This window comes from Zea mays, chromosome 8 (genome assembly GCF_902167145.1).
Source record: "Zea mays cultivar B73 chromosome 8, Zm-B73-REFERENCE-NAM-5.0, whole genome shotgun sequence".
Lineage (NCBI taxonomy): Eukaryota > Viridiplantae > Streptophyta > Magnoliopsida > Poales > Poaceae > Zea > Zea mays.
The window spans coordinates 74,477,317-74,503,562 of record NC_050103.1 but is presented as its reverse complement, the minus strand read 5'-3'; the positions used below and the strand labels follow the sequence as shown (position 1 = coordinate 74,503,562).

The following is a 26,246-nucleotide window of genomic DNA, read 5'->3' as shown; positions in this document are numbered from 1 at the left end:
CGGTTCATCATTGTACATAAGAATTCTGTAAGGAGTTGCGGTTGATCATGCACAGAGCGCGTGGGAACTTTGACATCTCCATCCCGAATTGGCTGAGTTTGTGGCAGACATAGGAGTAGTTCTTCCTAATCCATTGCATTTAAACTTCTTATTTAGATCTCTCGAATTAACTTTTGTAAAAAGGCTAAGTTGTAACATTTTCTTTTCTCATCTTCAATAAAATTCTCAGTAGAGGCCCCCCTCCTGATTCTTCAAAAAAAGGAGACATTGACATCCCTATACCAAGCGATCACTTCGACAATGGCCAAACAAAGAAAGGGAATGATAAGGCTCACAATTCTGAACATGTATGTACACTGTATATCAGTAAAATTTGCTAAAAGAAAATTGTGTTGTATTAGCAGCCAATGTCATAATGATCTCTCCAACTGCTGTTACAGGGGGAGAAAGAAGAAGAGAAGGAAGAGGTTAAAACAATCAGCGGTATAATTAACTTAGCCCGGTTGCTAGACGATGACGACGATGATGTGCTTTTTGAGATCGAAAGCCTCCTGTCAGGAGACATTGAAATCCCTATACCAAGCGATCGCTTCAACGTTAATGGATGGTCACGGTACAACACTTACATGGCTAACAAGGCCTCTGAGATAGAGGGACTGCGCAGCCTGGTGAAGGAGATGGAAGAGAGAGAGGCGAAGCTTGAGGGCGAGCTGCTGGAGTACTATGGAATGAAGGAAATGGAGATTGATGTCGCTGAGCTGCAAAAGCTGCTCAAGATCAAGACAGTGGAGATCGACATGCTCAATAACACCATAAACTCACTGCAGGAGGAGCGGAAGAAGCTGCAAGATGACGTGGAACGTGGAGCAGTTACCAAGAAAGAGCTCGAAGTGGCTAGGACCAAAATCAAGGAGCTGCAGCGGCAGATACAGGTGGAAGCGGGCCAGACAAAAGATCAGCTAATGCTGCTGAAACAGCAGGTCATTGGATTGAAGGCCAAGGAGGAAGAGGCGGTAAAAAAGGAAGCCGAGGTTGAGCGGAAGCTGAAGAAGCTCAAGCAGTTGGAAGTGGAGGTACTTGAGCTAAGGAGGAAGAACAAGGAGTTGTTGTATGAGAAGAGAGATCTCATTGTGAAGTTGGATGCAGCTGAAGGGAAAATAACTGAGGTATCCTAGTACTATTAGTGTCTACAAGTTGCCTTTCTCATAAACAGAAGACAAGTTTCATGAAGATGGCTGCAAAAATTGTACCTTCCTCTTATACATGGTTATCATTATGCAAGATAATACACAGCTTAGTATTCACACATTTTCAGACAAGTACAATGAAACATGCAGTTACCTAATGTACTTATTAAAGCGTGATTTAAGAGGTAGCATTACATTTAACAACTCCATCAGAATTAACGATTCTCTAAGAGGCAAGAATGCACCTGGTGATTTCTGCAAAGTATTCATATAGTTTTGATATACTTTGGGAAGCAGGAACATGTGCTAATGGCATACCCTACCATTTATCATGTAGAGTGATGTAGTTGCCAATGCAAGAGAAGAGATAAACAAGCTGAGGCATACAAATGAGGACCTCACAAAGCAAGTGGAAGGCCTACAAATGAACAGGTTCAGTGAAGTAGAGGAGTTGGTATACCTGCACTGGGTCAATGCCTGTCTGAGATTCAAGCTCCGGGACTATCAGACTCCATCATGGAAGGTCTCTGCATGTGATCTTAACAGGACACTGAGCCTCAAATCACAGGACAGGGCCAAACAACTGATGTTGGAGTATGCAGGATCTGAACGGGGTCACGGTGACACAGATCTTGAGAGTGTTTCTTCAGTGCCTTCTTCACCTGGAAGCGAAGACTTTGACAACATTTCAATTGACAGTTCTTCCAGTAGATACAGTTTCATAAGAAAAAGGCCTAATCTGATGCAAAAAATCAAGAAGTGGGGAAGGAGCAAGAATGACAGCAGTAGTTTAGGCTCCCTCATCAGTGGTTCTCCGAGGAGGAAACCAAAGGGCCCCCTGGAAGCTGTCATGCTAAAAAATGCTGGAGATGGTACAGCCATAACAACATATGGAAAGAGGGTTCCCAATGGTGTCTTGGACGATGAAAATGTCGTGTCCTCATTCCAATTGATGTCCAAGACAGTCAAAGGTTTTGCTGATGAGAAGTATCCCGCTTACAAAGATAGGCACAAACTTGCAACTGAACGGGAGAACGCGATAAAAGAGAAGGCTGGGCAAGCAAGAGCACAAAGGTTTGGCGGTGGACATAGTTAAGCTCTTATTTCCTCACCAAAAGGTGCACTCCCTCTGAAACTTGCTCAAATTAAAGAAAGGCCCCCTGCAGCCAATGCTGAATCCAGTGACAACCAAAACAGCACCATGGTGGGGAGCCAGATGAAGCTTGCCAACTTTGAGAAGAGAGCAACAAGAGTTCCCAGACCACCTCCCCCTCGATCAACCACTGCTTCAGGGGCTACCAACACTGCAAGTGGAGTACAAACGCCACGTGCACCAGGTGCACCTCCTCCACCACCACCACCTCCAGGGAAAGCTGGTGGCCCACCATGTAACACCCTAAAATCCTATTTTGGTATTTGAGAAAAATTTACTAAAGATTTACAATTTAAAAGTGTATTTCTAATAAGTTTATCAATTGAAATATTTTCCTAAAGTTAAATAAAAAGTTAATATAAATTTTGGCTATGTATTTGAACTATTTTCCCAACTAAACAATATGGTGAGGTATTTTACATAAATCATGCCTTATTAATTATATGTTTTTTTTGCATGGACAAAACAATCAATATAAATAAATATATAATTTATACTTGCATTGTCATGCTGGGATTTCTATTTGATGCATCAAATATATGCTTGAAATTCAGAATCAAACTTAGGATTGAAATGAGAAAGAAAATTGGAATGAAGACATTTATTACTGGAATTAAATAAAGGGGAGGAGGAAAAATACTAACATCGAAAATAGTGGCGTTTATATTCATAAATTGGATCATATTTGATACTGGGAACCTGAACTTCAAAATAGGAAATTTGAATTTGAATTAAATATTGTAAACTTGAACTAAAGAAGAGAATAGAAATAGAAAAAAAGAAAAAGAATAAATCCCTGCATTTGGGCTGAGTTCCCTGATTCGGCCCACTAGCTTCATCCGGCCCAACTTCATTTCACATGCGAGGACCACATAACTCTCGCGCTTCTCTCCCTCTCTACGGCTGCCTGGTGGTCCCCACTGGACAGGTTCCCACCGCACGATCTGCGCGCTTGTGGATGACACGTGTGGGCCCGCCTAGTCAGTGTCTTCCTTTGCCGCGCAGATTGCATCCAGTGGCTGTCTTGCGGGCCCTCTCTGCCAGGTCGTTCGTCCTCAAACAGAACGCGCGAACTCCGTAACAACCCTAGGCGAACGCCGCAATCTTCGATGATGATCTCTGCGCGTATGGTTTGGAAGATCAGGGCAATTCCGGGCTTCTGTATCGGACTTCGCTGCTTGGCTATAAAACCTAGGCCATGAGCTCTTCCATACCGTCTTCATTAACCACCGTTGTGCGCCATGGCGGGGCATGAACAGATCCACCGCTGGGGGTCGTAGTCGACGGCATGCCACCGCTCGGTCTCTGGCGATTGTTCGGGGAGCTTCGCCTGGATGCAGTGGAGGCTTCCGTAAACTCGTACAGGGGAATTTGTAGCTCAGGTCCCTGGAATTCCTTGATGTCGCATGGTCGGAGAGTTTCCCTGCTGCTTTAACCTTCGGTAATAATGCCTCTCTCGAGTTATGTATTACCTCCACTTCCTTTTTCGCCTAGTGTTGACCGATGGGGAGCTCGGACTTCGATGGGCGCTTTCCGTCAATGCCGCCGCCGTGGCCTGCTTGGTCACCTGGTCCGCGCCGCCGTCTGAGGGTTGTGAGGGAGAAGACGATACCAGGCAGTGTGGGCCATCGGATCGTGAATGGTGGTCACGATTAAATCGCGATACCTCTTCACTTGATGGGATCTGGACCGTTGTAATCGGATCGGAGGGAGTAGATCAGATCGCGCCTAATAAAATCCATGACGTTGATGTTGGATCAGGCGGTCCACGTCGCGTATTCGTTCGATTAATGTAGATTTAATCATAGCCACTGATTTATGATCGGGCGGCTCTGGATGCTTGGTACCTGAAAGGGAATTAGGCTTACACCTATTTCCTAATTAATTTTGGTGGTTGAATTGCCCAACACAAATAATTGGACTAACTAGTTTTGCTCTAGTGTATAAGTTATACAGGTGCCAAAGGTTCACACTTAGCCAATAAAAAGACCAAGAATGGGGTTCAACAAAGAGAGCAAGGGATAACCGAAGTGTGCCCTGGTCTGGCGCACCGGACTGTCCGGTGCACCAGGGGACTTCACGCCGAACTCCTCACCTTCGGGAAAATTCAGAGGCGCTCCGCTATAATTCACCGGACTGTCCGGTGCCCCAAAGGAGAGCGACTCTGGAACTCGCCAGCTTCGGGAATTTGCTCCGCTATAATTCACCGGACGTGTCCGGTGTACACCGGACTGTCCGGTGAGCCAGCGGAGCAACGACTACTTCGCGCCAACGGTCACCTACAGAGTCATTTAATGCGCGCCAGAGCGCGCAGAAGTCAGGCACGTGCGAAGTGGCGCACCGGACACTCTACAGTGCATGTCCGGTGTGCCACCGGACATCCAGGCGGGCCCAGCAGTCAGAGCTCCAACGGTCGGAACCCAACGGCCTGGTGACGTGGCTGGCGCACCGGACAGACAGCAGCCTCCACCAAACGGCTAGTTTGGTGGTTGGGGTTATAAATACCCCCAACCACCCCACATTCAAGACATCCAAGTTTTTACACTTCCAACCACTTACAAGAGCTAGGAATTCAATACAAGACACACCCATGTGATCAAATCCTCTCCCAATTCCACAAAAGCTTTAGTGACTAGTGAGAGTGATTTGTTATGTTCTTTTGAGCTCTTGTGCTTGGATTGCTTTCTTCTTTCTCATTCTTTCTTGTGATCAATGCTCACTTGTAACCGAGGCAAGAGACACCAATTGTGTGGTGGTCCTTGCGGGGAAGTTTTGTTCTCGGTTGATTTGAGAAGAGAAAGCTCACTCGGTCTGAGGGACCGTTTGAGAGAGGGAAGGGGTTGAAAAAGACCCGGCCTTTGTGGCCTCCTCAACGGGGAGTAGGTTTGCGAGAACCGAACCTCGGTAAAACAAATCCGCGTGTCACACTCTTTATTCGCTTGCGATTTGTTTTGCACCCTCTCTCGCGGACTCGATTATATTTCTAACACTAACCCGGCTTGTAGTTGTGATTAACTTTGTAAATTTCAGTTTCGCCCTATTCACCCCTCCCTCTAGGCGACTTTCAATTGGTATCGGAGCCGGTGCTTCATTAGAGCCTAACCGCTCGAAGTGATGTCGGGAGATCACGCCAAGAAGGAGATGGAGACCGGCGAAAAGCCCACTACAAGCCACGGAAAGGCTTCATCAGAAGAGTCCCGCAAAAAGGGAAAGGGGAAGGAGAAGAAAGCTTCTTCCCACAAGTCGCATCGGAGTGGCGACAAGATAAAGAAGATGAGGAAGGTGGTCTACTACGAGACCGACACTTCATCACCTTCCACCTCCGGCTCCGACGCGCCCTCCGTAACTTCTAAGCGCCATGAGCGCAAGAAGTTTAGTAAGATCCCCCTACTCTACCCTCGCATTCCTAAACATACACCTTTACTTTCCGTCCCATTAGGCAAACCACCAACTTTTGATGGTGAAGATTATGCTAGGTGGAGTGATTTAATGCGATTTCATCTAACCTCACTCCACAAAAGTATATGGGATGTTGTTGAGTTTGGTGTACAGGTACCATCCGTAGGGGATGAAGATTATGATGTTGATGAAGTGGCCCAAATCGAGCACTTCAACTCCCAAGCCACAACCATACTCCTCGCCTCTCTAAGTAGGGAGGAGTACAACAAGGTCCAAGGATTAAAAAGCACCAAGGAAGTTTGGGACGTGCTCAAAACCGCGCACGAGGGTGATGAACTCACCAAGATCACCAAGCGGGAAACGATCGAAGGGGAGCTCGGTCGCTTCCGTCTTCGCCAAGGGGAGCAGCCACAAGATATGTACAACCGGCTCAAAACCTTGGTGAACCAAGTGCGCAACCTCGGGAGCAAGAAATGGGATGACCACGAAGTGGTTAAGGTTATTCTAAGATCACTTATTTTCCTTAACCCTACTCAAGTACAATTAATTCATGGCAATCCTAGATATACACTAATGACTCCCGAGGAAGTAATCGGGAATTTTGTGAGCTTTGAATTTATGATCAAGGGCTCACGGAAGATCAACGAGCTTGATGGTCCCTCCACGTCCGAAGCTCAACCGGTCGCATTTAAGGCGACGGAGGAGAAGAAGGAGGAGTCTACACCGAGTAGACAACCAATCGACGCCTCAAAGCTCGACAACGAGGAAATGGCACTCGTCATCAAGAGCTTCCGCCAAATCCTCAAACAAAGGAGGGGGAAGGACTACAAACCCCGCTCCAAGAAAGTGTGCTACAAATGTGGTAAGCCTGGTCATTTTATTGCAAAATGTCCACTATCTAGTGACAGTGACAGGGGCGATGACAAGAAGGGAAGAAGAAAGGAGAAGAAGAGGTACTACAAGAAGAAGGGCGGTGATGCCCATGTTTGTCGCGAGTGGGACTCCGACGAAAGCTCTAGCGACTCCTCCGACGACGAGGACGCCGCCAACATCGCCGTCACCAAGGGACTCCTCTTCCCCAACGTCGGCCACAAGTGCCTCATGGCAAAGGACGGCAAAAAGAAGAAGGTTAAATCCAAATCCTCCACTAGCTAGTGATGATAATGCTAGTAATGAGGAAGATAATTTGCGTACCGTTTTTGCCAACTTAAACATGCAACAAAAAGAGAAATTAAATGAATTAATTAGTGCCATCCATGAGAAGGATGACCTCTTGGACTCCCAAGAAGACTTCCTAATCAAGGAAAACAAAAAACATGTTAAAGTTAAAAATGCTTATTCTCTAGAAGTTGAAAAATGTGAAAAATTATCTAGTGAGCTAAGCACTTGCCATGAGACTATAGACAACCTTAGAAATGAAAATGCTAATTTGTTAGCTAGGGTTGATTCTATTGCTTGTAATGATTCAATTCCCAATCTTAGAAATGATAATGATGATTTACTTGCTAAGATTGAAGAATTGAACATTTCTCTTGCTAGCCTTAGAAATGAAAATGAAAAATTGATTGCTAAGGCTAAAGATTTTGATGTTTGCAATGCTACTGTTTCCGACCTTAGAAGTAGAAATGATATATTACATGCTAAGGTTGTAGAATTAAAATCTTGCAAACCCTCTACATCTACCGTTGAACACACTAATATTTGTACTAGATGTAGAAATGTTGATATTAATGCTATACATGATCACATGACTTTAATTAAACAACAAAATGATCATATAGCTAAACTAGATGCTAAAATTGTCGAGCATGACTTAGAAAATGAAAAATTTAAATTTGCTAGAAGCATGCTCTATAGTGGGAGACGCCCTGGCATTAAGGATGGCATTGGCTTCCAAAAGGGGGACAATGTCAAACTTAATGTCCCTCCTAAGAAATTGTCTAATTTTGTTAAGGGCAAGGCTCCCATGCCTCAGGATAACGAGGGTTACATTTTATACCCTGCCGGTTATCCTGAGAGCAAAATTAGGAGAATTCATTCTAGGAAGTCTCACTCTGGCCCTAACCATGCATTTATGTATAAGGGTGAGACATCTAGTTCTAGGCAACCAACCCGTGCTAAGTTGCCTAAGAAGAAAACTCCTAGTGCATCAAATGAGCATAGCATTTCATTTAAGACTTTTGATGCATCCTATGTTTTAACTAACAAATCCGGCAAAGTAGTTGCCAAATATGTTGGGGGAAAGCACAAGGGGTCAAAGACTTGTGTTTGGGTACCCAAAGTTCTTGTGTCTAATGCCAAAGGACCCAAAACCATTTGGGTACCTAAAGTCAAGAACTAAACATGTTTTGTAGGTTTATGCATCCGGGGGCTCAAGTTGGATCATCGACAGCGGGTGCACAAACCACATGACAGGGGAGAAGAAAATGTTCTCCTCCTATGAGAAAAACCAAGATCCCCAACGAGCTATCACATTCGGGGATGGAAATCAAGGTTTGGTCAAAGGATTGGGTAAAATTGCTATATCACCTGACCATTCCATTTCCAATGTTTTTCTTGTAGATTCTTTAGATTACAATTTGCTTTCTGTTTCTCAATTATGTCAAATGGGCTACAACTGTCTATTTACTGATGTAGGTGTCACTGTCTTTAGAAGAAGTGATGATTCAATAGCATTTAAGGGTGTGTTAGAGGGTCAGCTATACTTGGTAGATTTTGATAGAGCTGAACTCGACACATGCTTGATTGCTAAGACTAACATGGGTTGGCTCTGGCACCGCCGACTAGCCCATGTTGGAATGAAGAATCTTCACAAGCTTCTAAAGGGAGAGCACATTTTAGGACTAACAAATGTTCATTTTGAGAAAGACAGGATTTGTAGCGCATGCCAAGCAGGGAAGCAAGTTGGCACTCGTCATCCACACAAGAACATCATGATGACCGACAGGCCGCTTGAGCTACTCCACATGGATCTATTCGGTCCGATTGCTTACATAAGCATCGGCGGGAGTAAGTACTGTCTAGTTATTGTGGATGATTATTCTCGCTTCACTTGGGTATTCTTTTTGCAGGAAAAATCTCATACCTAAGAAACCTTAAAGGGATTCTTAAGACGGGCTCAAAACGAGTTTGGCTTAAGGATTAAGAAAATAAGAAGCGACAATGGAACGAAGTTCAAGAACTCTCAAATTGAAGGCTTCCTTGAGGAGGAGGGCATCAAGCATGAGTTCTCCTCTCCCTACACGCCACAACAAAATGGTGTAGTGGAGAGAAAGAATCGAACTCTATTGGACATGGCTAGAACCATGCTTGATGAGTACAAGACATCGGATCGGTTTTGGGCCAAGGCGGTCAACACCGCCTGCTACGCCATCAACCGGTTATATCTACACCGAATCCTCAAGAAGACATCATACGAACTCCTAACCGGTAAAAAGCCCAATATTTCATATTTTAGAGTCTTTGGTAGCAAATGCTTTATACTTGTTAAAAGAGGTAGAAAATCTAAATTTGCTCCTAAGACTGTAGAAGGCTTTTTTACTAGGATATGATTCAAACACAAGGGCATATAGAGTCTTTAACAAGTCCTCTGGACAAGTTGAAGTTTCTTGTGACGTTGTGTTTGATGAGACTAACGGCTCTCAAGTAGAGCAAGTTGATCTTGATGAGATAGGTGATGAAGAGGCTCCGTGCATCGCACTAAGGAACATGTCCATTGGGGATGTGTGCCCTAAGGAATCCGAAGAGCCTCCAAATGCACAAGATCAACCATCCTCCTCCACCCAAGCATCTCCACCAACTCAAACTGAGGATGAGGCTCAAGTTGATAAAGGAGATGATCAAGCAAATGAGCCACCTCAAGATGACGGCAATGATCAAGGGGGAGATGCAAATGAGCAAGACAAGGAGGATGAAGAACAAAGACCGCCACACCCAAGAGTCCACCAAGCAATCCAATGAGATCACCCCGTTGACACCATCCTCGGCGACATACATAAGGGGGTAACCACTAGATCTCGTGTTGCTCATTTTTGTGAACATTACTCTTTTGTTTCCTCTATTGAGCCACACAGGGTAGAGGAAGCATTACAAGATTCGGATTGGGTGGTGGCGATGCAAGAGGAGCTCAACAACTTCACTAGGAATGAGGTATGACATTTGGTTCCACGTCCCAATCAAAATGTTGTAGGAACCAAATGGGTGTTCCGCAACAAGCAAGACAAACATGGTGTGGTGACAAGGAACAAAGCTCGACTTGTGGCCAAGGGATACTCCCAAGTCGAAGGTTTGGATTTCGGTGAAACCTATGCACCCGTAGCTAGGCTTGAGTCAATTCGTATATTATTAGCCTATGCTACTTACCATGGCTTCAAGCTTTATCAAATGGACGTGAAGAGTGCTTTCCTCAATGGACCAATCAAGGAATAGGTCTATGTTGAGCAACCTCCCGGCTTTGAAGATAGTGAGTACCCTAACCATGTCTATAAACTCTCTAAGGCGCTTTATGGGCTCAAGCAAGCCCCGAGAGCATGGTATGAATGCCTTAGAGATTTTCTTATCACTAATGGATTCAAAGTCAGAAAAGCCGATCCTACACTCTTTACCAAAACACTTGAAAATGATTTGTTTGTATGCCAAATTTACGTTGATGATATTATATTTGGATCTACTAACGAATCTACATGTGAATAGTTTAGTAGGATCATGACACAAAAATTCGAGATGTCTATGATGGGGGAGTTGAAGTATTTCTTGGGATTTCAAGTAAAGCAACTCCAAGAGGGCACCTTCCTAAGCCAAACGAAGTATACTCAAGATATTCTAAGCAAGTTTGGGATGAAGGATGTCAAACCCATCAAGACACCCATGGGAATAAATGGGCATCTCGACCTCGACACGGAAGGTAAGTCCGTGGATCAAAAAGTATACCGGTCGATGATTGGCTCTCTACTCTATTTATGTGCATCTCGACCGGATATTATGCTTTCCGTATGCATGTGTGAAAGATTCCAAGCCGACCCTAAGGAAGCTCACCTTACGGCCGTAAAACGAATCTTGAGATATTTAGTTTATACTCCTAAGTTTGGGATTTGGTATCCTAGGAGATCCACTTTTGATTTGATTGGTTATTCGGATGCCGATTGGGCGGGGTGTAAAATCAATAGAAAGAGCACATCGGGGACTTGACAATTCTTGGGAAGATCCTTGGTGTCTTGGGCTTCAAAGAAGCAAAATTCCGTAGCTCTTTCTACCGTCGAAGCCGAGTACATTGCCACAGGACATTGTTGCGCGCAACTACTTTGGATGAGGCAAACCCTTAGGGACTATGGTTACAAATTAACCAAAGTTCCTCTTCTATGTGATAATGAGAGTGCAATCCGCATGGCGGATAATCCCGTTGAGCATAGCCGCACTAAACACATAGCCATTCGGTATCACTTTTTAAGGGATCACCAACAAAAGGGAGATATCGAGATTTCATACATTAATACTAAAGATCAATTAGCCGATATCTTTACCAAGCCACTTGATGAACAAACCTTTAACAAACTTAGGCATGAGCTAAATATTCTTGATTCTAGGAATTTCTTTTGTTGATTTGCACACATCGCTCATTCATATACCTTTGATCATGTCTCTTTCATGTGCTATGACTAATATGTTTTCAAGTCTATTTCAACCTAGTCATAGGTATATTGAAAGGGAATTGGAGTCTTCGGCGAAGACAAAGGCTTCCACTCCGTAACTCATCCTTCGCCGTCGCTCCAAGCCACTCTACATCTTTGGGGGAGAGAGCATGAGTCCAAAGCTAAAGGACCCCGTCTTTGGTATAATCTTCACTCATTTATTTATGACCAAAGGGGGAGAAAGAAATTCTAAGGGCTCTAATGACTCCGTTTTTGGCGATTCATGCCAAAGGGGGAGAGAGTATTAGCCCAAAGCAAAAGGACCGCACCACCACCTTATTTTTTTTTAAAAAAAAGAGTTTTTCAATTGGTATGATTTTTCAATTTGGTATCTCCTTGTGTTCAAAAAGGGGGAGAGAATAGTATTTTCAAAATCAATATCCTAAAACCCTCTTGAACACTAAGAGGAGGATTTCATTTAGGGGGGGTTTTGTTTAGTCAAAGGAAAAGCATTTGAAACAAGGGGAGAAAATTTCAAATATTGAAAATGCTTCGCAAAATCTTATTCATTTACCTTTGACTATTTGCAAAAGAACTTTGAAAAAGGATTTACAAAAGAATTTGCAAAAAGAAAACATGTGGTGCAAGCATGGTCCGAAATATCAAAAATTGAAGAGACAATCCATGCATATATTACAAGTATTTATATTGGCACAATTCCAAGCAACCTTTGCACTTACATTATGCAAACTAGTTCAATTATGCACTTCTACTTGCTTTGGTTTGTGTTGGCATCAATCACCAAAAAGGGGGAGATTGAAAGGGAATTAGGCTTACACCTATTTCCTAATTAATTTTGGTGGTTGAATTGCCCAACACAAATAATTGGACTAACTAGTTTTGCTCTAGTGTATAAGTTATACAGGTGCCAAAGGTTCACACTTAGCCAATAAAAAGACCAAGAATGGGGTTCAACAAAGAGAGCAAGGGATAACCGAAGTGTGCCCTGGTCTGGCGCACCGGACAGTGTCCGGTGCACCAGGGGACTTCACGCCGAACTCCTCACCTTCGGGAAAATCCAGAGGCGCTCCGCTATAATTCACCGGACTGTCCGGTGTACACCGGACAGTGTCCGGTGTACACCGGACTGTGTCCGGTGCCCTAGAGGAGAGCGACTCTGGAACTCGCCAGCTTCGGGAATTTGCTCCGCTATAATTCTCCGGACGTGTCCGGTGTACACCGGACTGTCCGGTGAGCCAGCGGAGCAACGACTACTTCGCGCCAACGGTCACCTGCAGAGTCATTTAATGCGCGCCAGAGCGCGCAGAAGTCAGGCACGCGCGAAGTGGCGCACCAGACACTCTACAGTGCATGTCCGGTGTGCCACCGGACATCCAGGCGGGCCCAGCAGTCAGAGCTCCAACGGTCGGAACCCAACGGCCTGGTGACGTGGCTGGCGCACCGGACACTGTCCGGTGCGCCATGCGACAACAGCCTCCACCAAACGGCTAGTTTGGTGGTTGGGGTTATAAATACCCCCAACCACCCCACATTCAAGACATCCAAGTTTTTACACTTCCAACCACTTACAAGAGCTAGGCATTCAATACAAGACACACCCAAGTGATCAAATCCTCTCCCAATTCCACAAAAGCTTTAGTGACTAGTGAGAGTGATTTGTTGTGTTCTTTTGAGCTCTTGCGCTTGGATTGCTTTCTTCTTTCTCATTCTTTCTTGTGATCAATACTCACTTGTAACTGAGGCAAGAGACACCAATTGTGTGGTGGTCCTTGCGGGGAAGTTTTGTTCCCGGTTGATTTGAGAAGAGAAAGCTCACTCGGTCCGAGGGACCGTTTGAGAGAGGGAAGGGGTTGAAAAAGACCCGGCCTTTGTGGCCTCCTCAACGGGGAGTAGGTTTGCGAGAACCGAACCTCGGTAAAACAAATCCGCGTGTCACACTCTTTATTCGCTTGCGATTTGTTTTGCACCCTCTCTCGCGGACTCGATTATATTTCTAACACTAACCCGGCTTGTAGTTGTGATTAACTTTGTAAATTTCAGTTTCGCCCTATTCACCCCCCTCTAGGCGACTTTCAGTACCCCTTCGCCAAGCCAGTTTCATAGAAGAGCCCTCGTCTTATTTAGAAATCAACCCGCCATCCACCGCGGGGTAGATCTGTGTCTTGGGACTTTTCGCGCATTAACCCCTGGACTTTCCTGTAATTGAGGCCCAGTCTAGAGAATTATAAAATCTAGAAAAAGGAATTAGAAAATGACTTTTTATGCAAAAATAAATGCTAGAATTTGTTTAATTCATAGAAAATGCATATTTAGTCCAAATTAATTCATTCCAATTCCTATAATTTTATAAAATCATTGTTTATCATTTTGTGTCACTGTTTTGACATGAAAGCCATATTAAAATTGATATGATAATTAATCTTGTACAAAACACCTAGAATATCTGGAAATCCATAACTTAAAATCTATAACTCCAAAATTAATAATCCCTGTTCCTGTGATCTTATTTCAATATGTAGATTATTAATATGTATTTTTCATATATGTTTGGTGTAATGTTAATTTTGCCTATACCATGTATGTTTGTATTGCTACGTTTAGCGGTGAGGACACGTGTCATCTGAAGAGCAAGTTGGTACCTGGAATCTCAAGTCTCACGCAAGTTGTGCCCTTGATCACTTCTTTTTACCCACTCATGTTCTAATTAATCATAATGATCTGCATAGGTTAATTTTGATGGGACCCAATAGGTTACCCTAGTTTGATTATCTTTATACCTTGCTTACCACTGAACTTTTTGGGTAGTACTTGCTAGTGCTTTATGTGGTTTTGGGTATGAAGATACAATATTCATGATCACACTTTTATTATCAGTTGTTATTTACGGTTCATGATAAGATCATTATGTTAATTGAAACATGGAGCGACCACCCGGGAAAACAGTGCTACCACAAGGGTTTATTGACGCCCTTGGCTGATTAATTAGGAAAGCTAGTGGAAGACTACCTTACACGAAAGGGACAAGGGCAGTAGGGGCAAGGGCAGTAGGGGAGTGGTCAGTGTAGGGAGGTCCTTGGGATGATTTTGCTGCGATGGCGGTCATGCGAGGGATCCCTGCATTGGAGCTTCCTATAAACTGTAGCGGGTTTTCTGAAGCTAGTGGAACTTTGTAAAGGCCTCGTAGTGTTACCCTGCCTCGCCTCCTCGGTAGAGGTGTATGGGAAGTCGCGATCCCTTGGCAGATGGGTAACATGACTTGTGGGTAAAGATGCACAACCTCTGTAGAGTGTAAAACTGGTATACTAGCCGTGCTCACGGTCATGAGCAGCTCGAACCCTCACATGATTAATTTATGGAACTAAATTCGATTTGCCATATGCATTGCATTGCACGTGATGTTGTCACTTTTGTTCTACTATTTAATTGGGTTGGTATTTACTTATACTTAGTAACTGCTAATAAAATTTTGACCAACTTTAAAAGCAATGCTCAGCTCTAACCATCTCCTTTGGTAAGCCTTACACTTCACGTGAGCTCCCATCTTTGGCGAGTTCATACACATTATTCCCCACAACTTGTTGAGCGATGAACGTATGTGAGCTCACTCTTGCTGTCTCACACCCCCCCACAGGTCAAGAACAGGTACCACAGGATGAGGCACATGGAGGATGCTGTGACGAGTTCGTGAGAGGTCTAGGTCGTCGTCTCCCAGTCAACTTTGGGTTGCTGGATCGTTTCCTCATATGATGTAATTATTTAATTATTTTGTATAGAACTCCTGTTATATAGTAAAGATGTGACATTCGATCCTGTGCCACTATGCATCATATGTGTGAGACTTGGTCCCAGCACACCTGGTGTTTATGTTCGCGCCCGGGCTTTGGACCCCTAAAACCCGGGTGTGACAAAAGTGGTATCAGAGCAATGTTGACTGTAGGACGAAACCTAGATAGAACTGGACAACCATTGTCTACTTACCTTCGCTACTCTGATTCTTTTCTAAACTTCCCTTAATCTTTTCTCATCTAATTCCGCTTACTTTGATTATTCTTATCTTTTCTTTCCAAAGACAAATGTGGATTTCACACTTTGAAATCCAGTACCTAAAGTGACATTTAGGAATAGGAAACCTATTCTTAGTAACAAAAACAAAACTATTTTTTTATCTATATGCTTGAATACTTGTTCTTCTGATACTTGTCTGATTTGGATCTTTGATTGAGTGGGATGAGTTGTTGAGTAATCTGCATATAGAAAAAAAATGTTTATAAAAATAACTAGATAAACTAGATTATCACTCATTAAAGTATCTAGCCTAACAATATCCATCTCATCTTGAAAGAGTCTATCCTACACTCATAGATCCATCTTATCTTAAAAGATACTCTATTACCTTAGTAGATTCATCTTATATTGAAAAAAAATTTGTGTCATCCTAATAGATCTAACTGACCTCAAACGATTCTACCTTATCCTTATGGATTTATCGTGTTCTAATAGGCATACCTACCCCACTCTATAGTAACAACCATGATCTAGCCTAAAATAAATAGATCTTATCTAGTTATACCAATCTGATCTAGATCCCACCTAATCTAACATGAGCTAATCCAAATTGAGTTACTTAAGTTAGACATAAATTAGGCCCTGATTCTATAAACATATCTTACCCTAAATTAATACCTTGGACTAACTCGTCCGTAAACAACAACCTAACCTACATCATAGGTTGCCTAATCCAGATATCCTAAAAGCAAAGTAAAACTTTGTTTAAATCTAACTACCTCATGTACCCTAGCTATCCTAGCTATAGCCATATGTCCTCAACTCGGATGGCAACTCCAGTACTGAGGGCCAAAGAAGACCAACCACGTCAAGGGAGGATAAGCACCAACTCAAGTCTCCAAAGGGCAAAACGGAATCATCAGATGAGTCAAGATACACCATCCGTAATGGAATCTTTCTTTGCCCTAATCCTTATTACCGCAACCTTCTCTACTTCTGCCTAATAGCTAAACATAGTATACCAATGTGTTCCTAATCATTTCCTTATTTAAATGACTAAAAAAAGTATATAGAAAACATTTGTGCTTAAAACCATTTGAAAAAAAAACTCGAAGCTAAACTGCAACCAAACATTTGGCTTTCTATATTCCTTTTCTTACAAATCTCGAGGGCGAGATTTCTGTTAAGGGGGTAGAATTTGTAACACCCTAAAATCCTATTTTGGTATTTGAGAAAAATTTACTAAAGATTTACAATTTAAAAGTGTATTTCTAATAAGTTTATCAATTGAAATATTTTCCTAAAGTTAAATAAAAAGTTAATATAAATTTTGGCTATGTATTTGAACTATTTTCCCAACTAAACAATATGGTGAGGTATTTTACATAAATCATGCCTTATTGAATTATATGTTTTTTTGCATGGACAAAACAATCAATATAAATAAATATATAATTTATACTTGCATTGTCATGCTGAGATTTCTGTTTGATGCATCAAATATATGCTTGAAATTCAGAATCAAACTTAGGATTGAAATGAGAAAGAAAATTGGAATGAAGACATTTATTACTGGAATTAAATAAAGGGGAGGAGGAAAAATACTAACATCGAAAATAGTGGCGTTTATATTCATAAATTGGATCATATTTGATACTGGGAACCTGAACTTCAAAATAGGAAATTTGAATTTGAATTAAATATTGTAAACTTGAACTAGAGAAGAGAATAGAAATAGAAAAAAAAGAAAAAGAATAAATCCCTGCGTTTGGGCTGAGTTCCCTGATTCGGCCCACTAGCTTCATCCGACCCAACTTCATTTCACATGCGAGGCCCACATAACTCCCGCGCTTCTCTCCCTCTCTACGGCTGCCTGGTGGTCCCCACTGGACAGGTTCCCACCGCACGGTCTGCGCGCTTGTGGATGACACGTGCGGGCCCGCCTAGTCAGTGTCTTCCTTTGCCGCGCAGGTTGCATCCAGTGGCTGTCTTGCGGGCCCTCTCTGCCAGGTCGTTCGTCCTCAAACAGAACGCGCGAACTCCGTAACAACCCCAGGCGAACGCCGCAATCTCCGATGATGATCTCTACGCGTATGGTTCGGAAGATCAGGGCAATTCCAGGCTTCTGTATCGGACTTCGCTGCTTGGCTATAAAACCTAGGCCATGAGCTCTTCCATACTGTCTTCATTAACCACCGTTGTGCGCCATGGCGGGGCATGAACATATCCGCCGCTGGGGGTCTTAGTCGACGGTGTGCCACCGCTCGGTCTCTGGCGATTGTTCGGGGAGCTTCGCCTGGATGCAGTGGAGGCTTCCGTAAACTCGTACAGGGGAATTTGTAGCTCAGGTCCCTGGAATTCCTTGCTGTCGCATGGTCGGAGAGTTTCCCGGCTGCTTTAACCTTCGGTAATAATGCCTCTCTCGAGTTATGTATTACCTCCGCTTCCTTTTTCGCCTAGTGGTGACCGATGGGGAGCTCGGACTTCGATGGGCGCTTTCCGTCAATGCCGCCGCCGTGGCCTGCTTGGTCACCTGGTCCGCGCCGCCGTCTGAGGGTTATGAGGGAGAAGACGATACCAGGCAGTGTGGGCCATCGGATCGTGAATGGGTGGTCACGATTAAATCGCGATACCTCTTCACTTGATGGGATCTGGACCGTTGTAATCGGATCGGAGGGAGTAGATCAGATCGCGCCTAATAAAATCCATGACGTTGATGTTGGATCGGGCGGTCCACGTCGCGTATCCGTTCGATTAATGTAGATTTAATCATAGCCACTGATTTATGATCGGGCGGCTCTGGATGCTTGGTACCCCTTCGCTGAGCCAGTTTCACAGAAGAGCCCTCGGCTTATTTAGAAATCAACCCGCCATCCACCGCAGGGTAGATCTGTGTCTTGGGACTTTTCGCGCATTAACCCCTGGACTTTCCTGTAATTGAGGCCCAGTCCAGAGAATTATAAAATCTAGAAGAAGGAATTAGAAAATGATTTTTTATGCAAAAATAAATGCTAGAATTTGTTTAATTCATAGAAAATGCATATTTAGTCCAAATTAATTCATTCCAATTCCTATAATTTTATAAAATCATTGTTTATCATTTTGTGTCACTGTTTTGACATGAAAGCCATATTAAAATTGATATGATAATTAATCTTGTACAAAACACCTAGAATATCTGGAAATCCATAACTTAAAATCTATAACTCCAAAATTAATAATCCCTGTTCCTGTGATCTTATTTCAATATGTAGATTATTAATATGTATTTTTCATATATGTTTGGTGTAATGTTAATTTTGCCTATACCATGTATGTTTGTATTGCTACGTTTAGCGGTGAGGACACGTGTCATCTGAAGAGCAAGTTGGTACCTGGAATCTCAAGTCCCAGGCAAGTTGTGCCCTTGATCACTTCTTTTTACCCACTCATGTTCTAATTAATCATAATGATCTGCATAGGTTAATTTTGATGGGACCCAATAGGTTACCCTAGTTTAATTATCTTTATACCTTGCTTACCACTGAACTTTTTGGGTAGTACTTGCTAGTGCTTTATGTGGTTTTGGGTATGAAGATACAATATTCACACTTTTATTATCAGTTGTTATTTACTGTTCATGATAAGATCATTATGTTAATTGGAACATGGAGCGACCACCCGGGAAAACAGTGCTACCACAAGGGTTTATTGACGCCCTTGGCTGATTAATTAGGAAAGCTAGTGGAAGACTACCTTACCCGAAAGGGGCAAGGGCAGTAGGGGAGTGGTCAGTGTAGGGAGGTCCTTGGGATGATTTTGCTGCGATGGCGGTCATGCGAGGGATCCCTGCATTGGAGCTTCTTATAAACTGTAGCGGGTTTTCTGAAGCTAGTGGAACTTTGTAAAGGCCTCGTAGTGTTACCCTGCCTCGCCTCCTCGGTAGAGGTGTATGGGAAGTCGCGATCCCTTGGCAGATGGGTAACATGACTTGTGGGTAAAGATGCGCAACTTCTACATAGTGTAAAACTGGTATACTAGCCGTGCTCACGGTCATGAGCAGCTCGGACCCTCACATGATTAATTTATGGAACTAAATTCAATTTGCCATATGCATTGCATTGCAGGTGATGTTGTTACTTTTGTTCTACTATTTAATTGGGTTGGTATTTACTTATACTTAGTAACTGCTAATAAAATTTTGACCAACTTTAAAAGCAATGCTCAGCTCTAACCATCTCCTTTCGTAAGCCTTACACTTCACGTGAGCTCCCATCTTTGGCGAGTTCATACACATTATTCCCCACAACTTGTTGAGCGATGAACGTATGTGAGTTCACTCTTGCTGTCTCACACCCCCCACAGGTCAAGAACAAGTACCACAGGATGAGGCACATGGAGGATGCTGTGACGAGTTCGTGAGAGGTCTATGCCGTCGTCTCTCAGTCAACTTTGGGTTGCTGGATCGTTTCCTCGTATGATGTAATTATTTAATTATTTTGTATAGAACTCCTGTTATATAGTAAAGATGTGACATTCGATCATGTGCCACTATGCATCATATGTGTGAGACTTGGTCCCAGCACACCTGGTGTTTATGTTTGCGCACGGGCTTTGGACCCCTAAAACCCGGGTGTGACACACCACCACTGCCCACCACTGCCGCCACCTCCGGGTGCTCTACCAAGGAACCTTGGATGGGGTGACAAGGTACACCTAAGGGTGGTAATGGATCATGACCCTAATGCTTCTTTCACAAACCAAAAAGGCCCTTAATTTTGTTAGTTCAAAATTGTATTGTTTTATGATTCGACCCTAACTTGACCCGATCCTTAAATTTGCTAGGCTAAATTAAATGGCCCGTTACCACCTCTAGGTACACCGTGCACCGGAGATTGTGGAGTTCTATCAAAGTCTCATGAAGCGTGAAGCAAAAAGAGAGACATCTTTAGGATCAATGTCATCCAATGTTTATGATGCCAGAAGTAACATGATTGGAGAGATCGAGAACAGATCAACATTCCTCTTAGCTGTAAGTATTTTTTGCCGGCACCACCTGGCACAAGAATCCTGCCAAATTTATGAGTTCCACTATTAATACATAATTATAACTAGTAACCAAATTTTAATAATGCAAAGTGACAAATGTTTTATAAAAACATGGAATGCTCCAGGTAAAAGCTGATGTGGAGACACAAGGAGAATTTGTTGAGTCTCTAGCAAATGAGGTCCGAGCAGCAAGCTTTGTAAATATTGATGATGTTGTTGCATTTGTAAATTGGTTGGATGAGGAGTTATCTTTCTTGGTAAGCAGCCCGAACAGGCCCTCCATACTACACCTTTGTTACAAAGTACCAGTTATTGTACTTATGACACATTTTCACATTTTAGGTTGATGAGCGAGCAGTGTTAAAGCATTTTGATTGGCCAGAGAGCAAAACAGATGCAATAAGAGAAGCAGCTTTTGAATACCAGGATCTGATAAAGTTACAGAACAAGGTTTCATCCTTTACCGATGATCCACAACTTGCATGTGAATAAGCTCTCAAGAAGATGTATTCTTTGCTTGAAAAGTAAGTGTCTCATCAGACCTAGTATTCTCTCTAGCATAGTCCTTCAGAGTGAAACAGCAACATTTTTGCCTGGTTCAAGATATGTATGTGATGAACATAATTTTACTCAAAAGTGATGGTTTCATTGTACTAACTAGCATCAATACTTATGCCAGAGTGGAGCAGTGTGTCTATGCACTACTCCGTACAAGAGACATGTCCCTCACGCTACAAGGAGTATGGGATCCCAGTTGACTGGTTGTCTGATTCCGGAGTAGTTGGCAAGGTGTGCATCTCTAGCATACACTCCAATTTCGCCAAACATGTGTTAAAAACATGCATTTTTAATTCCTTATGAAGGTGGGTATGATTTTACTCAGAGTATGCACCTAAATGAACTCAATAATTTATTTGCATGTTGGATATATCAAATTGGCATCTGTTCAGCTTGCGAACAAGTATATGAAGAGGGTTGCATCAGAACTTGATGCGTTGGAAGGCACTGAGAAAGAGCCCAATAGAGAGTTTTTGCTTCTCCAGGGTGGCAGGGTGTGAGGTTCTCTTTCCGTGTTCATCAGGTAAAATCCTCACGCCAATATTTTCAGAACCCAGGTACTTCACAGGTGATATGAATATTTCGAATCAGTAACTTATTCATCTACCTTCTGCAGTTTGCTGGGGGATTTGATGCAGAAAGCATGAAAGCTTTTGAAGAGCTAAGAAGCAAGATGAGTACACATAAATCTGCTCCACAGATATCTGAAGGCTGAAGCATGAGTTGAACACAGGATTCAACACACATCTGGTCTTACTTGCTGGATACTGATTTTTAGTTGTGTACAAAAGAGAAGTTTAAATTCCAGTGTGGTGTCAAGCAAGTTGTATATGCTAAGAGAATACAAGTCATCAGGTTATGTTCATTTATTTTTTATGAAAGTAAGGGCAGGACAGGTTATGTTCATGCATATAACAGTTTTAGCTCAAGTGTATACCTTTTCATTTTAAAGGCTGTAACTGTAAACAGGCAGCTCCAGAAAATGAATCACTTGGGCATGTTTTTGTTGCTACGCATATACTACTAATAAAATGTCAAAAGCGTCCATTCGGTTAGTCCGGTACCCATGGAGATAATTCGTCTGAATGAACCTTGCCGTCTTTGTTAAAAGAAAAAAAAATTACTTTGTGCCTCACCGCATTCGATACTTTGAAGAAATTGACCCGTTACCAGTTACCACCCACGCACATACAGTGCTAGAACAGCAGATCTGACTTGAAGAAGCATATATCAAGACAAAAGTCCACCTGAACGGAGACAGTCGAGGTTGTGGCGGAGAGCTCCACCTGAACGCCGAAGTGGAACCGAACAGTTCCAGTGGTTGGCCGTGGCGAGCTGGCCACCTACTAGTCTCCGGGGAGGGGGCTGGCTCCAGCGCCTCCGAGCGCGGTGCCAGTGTCGCCGTCGCGTGGGTTCCGGTTCCGGCCGCCGCCGCTTGCCGGGGAATCCAAACGGCAGACGGGGTCGCCGTGACCGTGAATCGTGTTTACTTGGGCCTTATCTAGGCCACAACGTTTGTGACTCTGTGAGCTTATTGTTTGGGCCCATCTCTTTGGCGTGTCTGAGAACGAATTTTATCATCAAGCCCACGAAGCCAAACCAGGATCCTACCCACCTAGCACATACTAGTGAAGAAGGTAAACAAAGTGTATTTTCATGTTAATTCACATGCGCGTGGTCGACACCACACCACACGACTTAAAACTCGGTGTTATGTTCTACGACCACAAGAGCCATGTTAATTTTAAGCCGTGTCTGCGCCATGATCCGAAGAGCGCGTACAGTGAGAGAAGAAACGCACGGCCGCCAGCAGCTGCCGCGGGAGCGAGGCAGCACGTCCGTTGGTCGGCCCGGGCGGGAGCGAGGCACACGTCGCGCATGCACGCGCGGCGCCCGGACACGTGCCGGCGCGGGCACGTCCCTCTCCGCGCCTTATACTCCTCCCCGCCATTTCCCAGCAGCCACAACAAGACAGAGAGATACCCGATCGCCACCGCCGACCGGACTCCCCTCAAAGGCGGCCACAGCACAGCGAGCATGGGAGACCGGCATCAGCATGGGCCTGGCAGCGGCGTGGAGGACCCGGCGACGCTGCTGCGGCGGGTGCAGACCCGCGCGCCCAACTCGACGCAGGTGGTGGGGTTCCTGACGCTGCTCGTCTCTGGCGCCGTGCTGCTGCTGCTGACGGGGGTGACGCTGACGGGCGCCGTGGTGGCGCTCGTCTTCCTGGGCCCCATCGCGCTGCTCACCAGCCCCATCTGGGTGCCCGTCGCCGTCGTGATCTCCGCCATCGTCGCCGCCGCGCTCTCCGCCTGCGCCTTCGCCGCCGCCGCGCTCCCCGTGGCCACCTGGATGTACCGCTACTTCACGGGCCGCCACCCCGTGGGCGCCGACCGGGTGGACTACGCGCGCAGCCGGATCGCCGACACCGCCAGCCACGTCAAGGACTACGCGCGCGAGTACGGCGGATACCTGCGCACCCGCGCCAAGGACGCCGCGCCCGGCGCGTAGGCGCGCGCCGCCCGGCGTGCATGTGCTGCAACCCCCGTCCGTGGTGCCGCTAGCTATAGGTCATCATTGCTGTCGTCGTCGTCGTCTTAGTTCCTCTTGCATTGCGTGTGCGTACTCTGCTCCAATCATCCCCCGCCCGTGTTGTCAAGCAATTTCTGGTCCTCTTGCTTGCTTTCTCTAGGAGATGCTGTTCATTTCGATCTCTTGGCGCAATTTGATCTTTCGCTTGGTGTAATTAGGTCATTAGTTAAATCATAAGAGACTCGTGTTCATGGTCTTTCTCACAACCTTAAAACAACTAATTGTTGTTGAAAAGAATATATATAGGTAACCTTGCTCAGTTTTCGTCGAACAGAATGATGGCAACCTTTCTTCTGCAAACAGTTGCAGATAATGCCTAGGATTTTTGTTCTCTGTGCTGAATCATCTATACAATCCGACGTATGTACTCACCTCCCGAGGTTGCTCCATCCCAAAACTGGAGTTGGCATAGCGTGGTCCCCGTACGATGCATAACAAGTGTCATACAGAAGGTTGTGTCATGTGTGTATCTAGTGTGCCACATGCTATAATCTCTGTAGTCTTTTAATTACCCTTTGGGGTGTTAAAGGGCGATCAGAGTGACATCAGTGATCTAAGGTACGTAGACCGCATAAATGGTCGTGTCTCGTGAACCCAAGCACGACTTATTATGGACCTCAGACTGACTTAGTATGGTTATTGTGGTGACATGCAGTACATGTGCTGAGCTAAAATGCTCGACCAATATAGTCCGACCTATTTAATTAGTTGTACCCTGTCACTACATGTAAATTTTCTCATCCAGTCTTCCCCGTCCCGTCGTTGCTCCTGAATAGAGTTAGTAATAGAATAATAGATCACAACCCGAATATTTCCTCACAAATTGATTGAGTCCTTAATTAATTCTAGCTTAAAACTTAATTAATTCTAGCTTACAAGTCCGATCCTTAAATTTTATTACTAGTCCTACTTCGAGTAATCACCGTATACATGTACTCGCGTATTTAACAGTCATTCCAGGACATCACACATGTTCTGAGTGCGAACATATGCAACAGATCATGTTTAGTCGTTTCAAACACGTGAACGCGCCCGCAAAAACATACACACTCGCGAGGCAATTAAGTCGTTGACCATTACCGGACAGACATGTTCCATTTCGCTACGGCATTTTACTTTGACCATCCATCCGATGATCCAATCCAAGATGCTGTCTTGGACCCGACCACGTACACAACAACCCTGATTCCCTGAAGCCTTCCGCCCCTCTTTCTGACTTGGGTTTAGTTTCGCAGCAGCAGTGAAAGTGCCCCGCCCAAAGAAACCAGCCGCGCACGTACTTGCATTGCATAAGCATAAATGAAGGGTCCGGCCGGCGCCATAGCCATATATACCGAGCCTGAATTTGAAACCCCCCTCCCATGGAGGCTGAGGCGTTCCCAATACGGTCCACGCGGGCTGTCCGTCGCCGCAAGTACCACCGCCTGGGCCAGCTGACGGACGTCGACGACGGCACCGAGCTCCGGGCGCGGCAGCTGGTGGGGCGCCTGCGCTCCGGCGGCGGCGCACGCTTGCGGCGGCGGGTGCGCGTGCTCCTGGCGGGCCCGCGGCGTGCGCTGGCACGGGCGCGGGACGCGTGCGTACGCGGCATGCTGGCTCTGGCCAGGCGGGCGTCGGCACTCGCGCTGCCCTGCGGCGCCGTCGCGAAGCAGCAGCGGGTCGCGGCGCCCGGCAAGCCCACCGAGTTCGAGCGGCGCCTCGTCTTGGAGATGTACAAGTCCATCGTCGCGTCCAAGGAGCTCACCGCCATGCTCCACTCCTCCGCCGCGCACCTGCCGCCCAAGAGTACGCCCGCTGCGGGGATCCCGTCGTCCACGCATCTGCTCGACATGTGATCCACCATTTCACCGCCGATGGAGGAGGAAAACGTACGAGCTGATTCGCTTAATCACTGCTAGAGAAATTAATTCAGAGGATCGTCCCAAGCTGTTCAGCAGCGTCGTCGTTATATACGACAGTAGCTAATTTTATGATGCATGTGCACATGTCATGCATCCACGCCCTAGTACTATACCGTGTGTTAAAATTATAGACATTTTCCATATCATTTTAATTGCATAAATTAACATTATGATGATGACATATAAAAGACAATTAACCATATAAATCATGATCTCAAATTGATCCATACCAATATGGATCAAGAGAACATAAAGCATATGAATCATAAATATAATAAGTATATCAACATGTTTCATGAATTATTACTGTTGGGAATCATAATTAGGTGTACTCCCAAGACTCCTAATCTCAGCTGATAACCCCCATCAGCACAAAGCTGCAAAGGCCTGATGGGTGCGATTAAGTCAAGGCTCGGTCCACTCAAGGGACACGATCTCGCCTCACCCGAGCCCAGCCTCGGGCAAAGGGCAGCCGACCCCGGAGGATTCACGTCTCGCCCGAGGGCCCCCTCAAGCCACGGACACACCTTCGGCTCGCCCGAGGCCCAATCTCCGCCAAGAAGCAACCTTGGCCAGATCGCCACACCGACCGACCGTATCGCAGAAACATTTAATGCAAGGATGGCCTGACACCTTATCCTGATGCGTGCCCCTCAGTCGACAGAGCCGAAGTGACCGGAGTCACTTCGCCGCTCCACTGACCGGCCTGACAAGAGGACAGCGCCGCCTGCGTCGCTCCGACTGCTGTGCCGCTCGACAGAGTGAGGCTAATAGC

The 26,246-nt window shown here is 44.9% G+C and overlaps 3 protein-coding genes across 3 annotated transcripts in view; all 3 read left to right on the top strand.

Moving 5' to 3' along the window:
- The window catches only part of LOC109941797 (protein CHUP1, chloroplastic-like), a 29,857-nt gene extending 7,881 nt beyond the window's left edge, over window positions 1-21,976 (top strand). The window contains 12 exon segments of the mRNA XM_023300878.1: window positions 230-347; window positions 441-1,166; window positions 1,525-2,549; window positions 20,033-20,081; window positions 20,248-20,403; window positions 20,546-20,677; window positions 20,763-20,944; window positions 21,100-21,147; window positions 21,149-21,209; window positions 21,350-21,466; window positions 21,469-21,501; window positions 21,595-21,976. Coding sequence (XP_023156646.1) covers window positions 230-347; window positions 441-1,166; window positions 1,525-2,549; window positions 20,033-20,081; window positions 20,248-20,403; window positions 20,546-20,677; window positions 20,763-20,944; window positions 21,100-21,147; window positions 21,149-21,209; window positions 21,350-21,466; window positions 21,469-21,501; window positions 21,595-21,693 — 2,746 coding nt within the window. The 3' untranslated portion in view covers window positions 21,694-21,976.
- A 961-nt stretch (window positions 21,977-22,937) lies between these two features.
- LOC100286352 (oleosin Bn-V) lies at window positions 22,938-23,841 on the top strand. Its single transcript, NM_001159239.1, has one exon. The coding sequence runs from the start codon at window positions 23,016-23,018 to the stop codon at window positions 23,487-23,489; it is 474 nt and encodes a 157-aa protein (NP_001152711.1). The 5' UTR covers window positions 22,938-23,015; the 3' UTR covers window positions 23,490-23,841.
- Window positions 23,842-24,421: 580 nt separating this feature from the next.
- On the top strand, window positions 24,422-25,650 carry LOC100274568 (uncharacterized). Its single transcript, XM_008657837.2, has one exon. The coding sequence runs from the start codon at window positions 24,932-24,934 to the stop codon at window positions 25,403-25,405; it is 474 nt and encodes a 157-aa protein (XP_008656059.1). The 5' UTR covers window positions 24,422-24,931; the 3' UTR covers window positions 25,406-25,650.
- The last annotated feature ends 596 nt before the right edge of the window (window positions 25,651-26,246 follow it).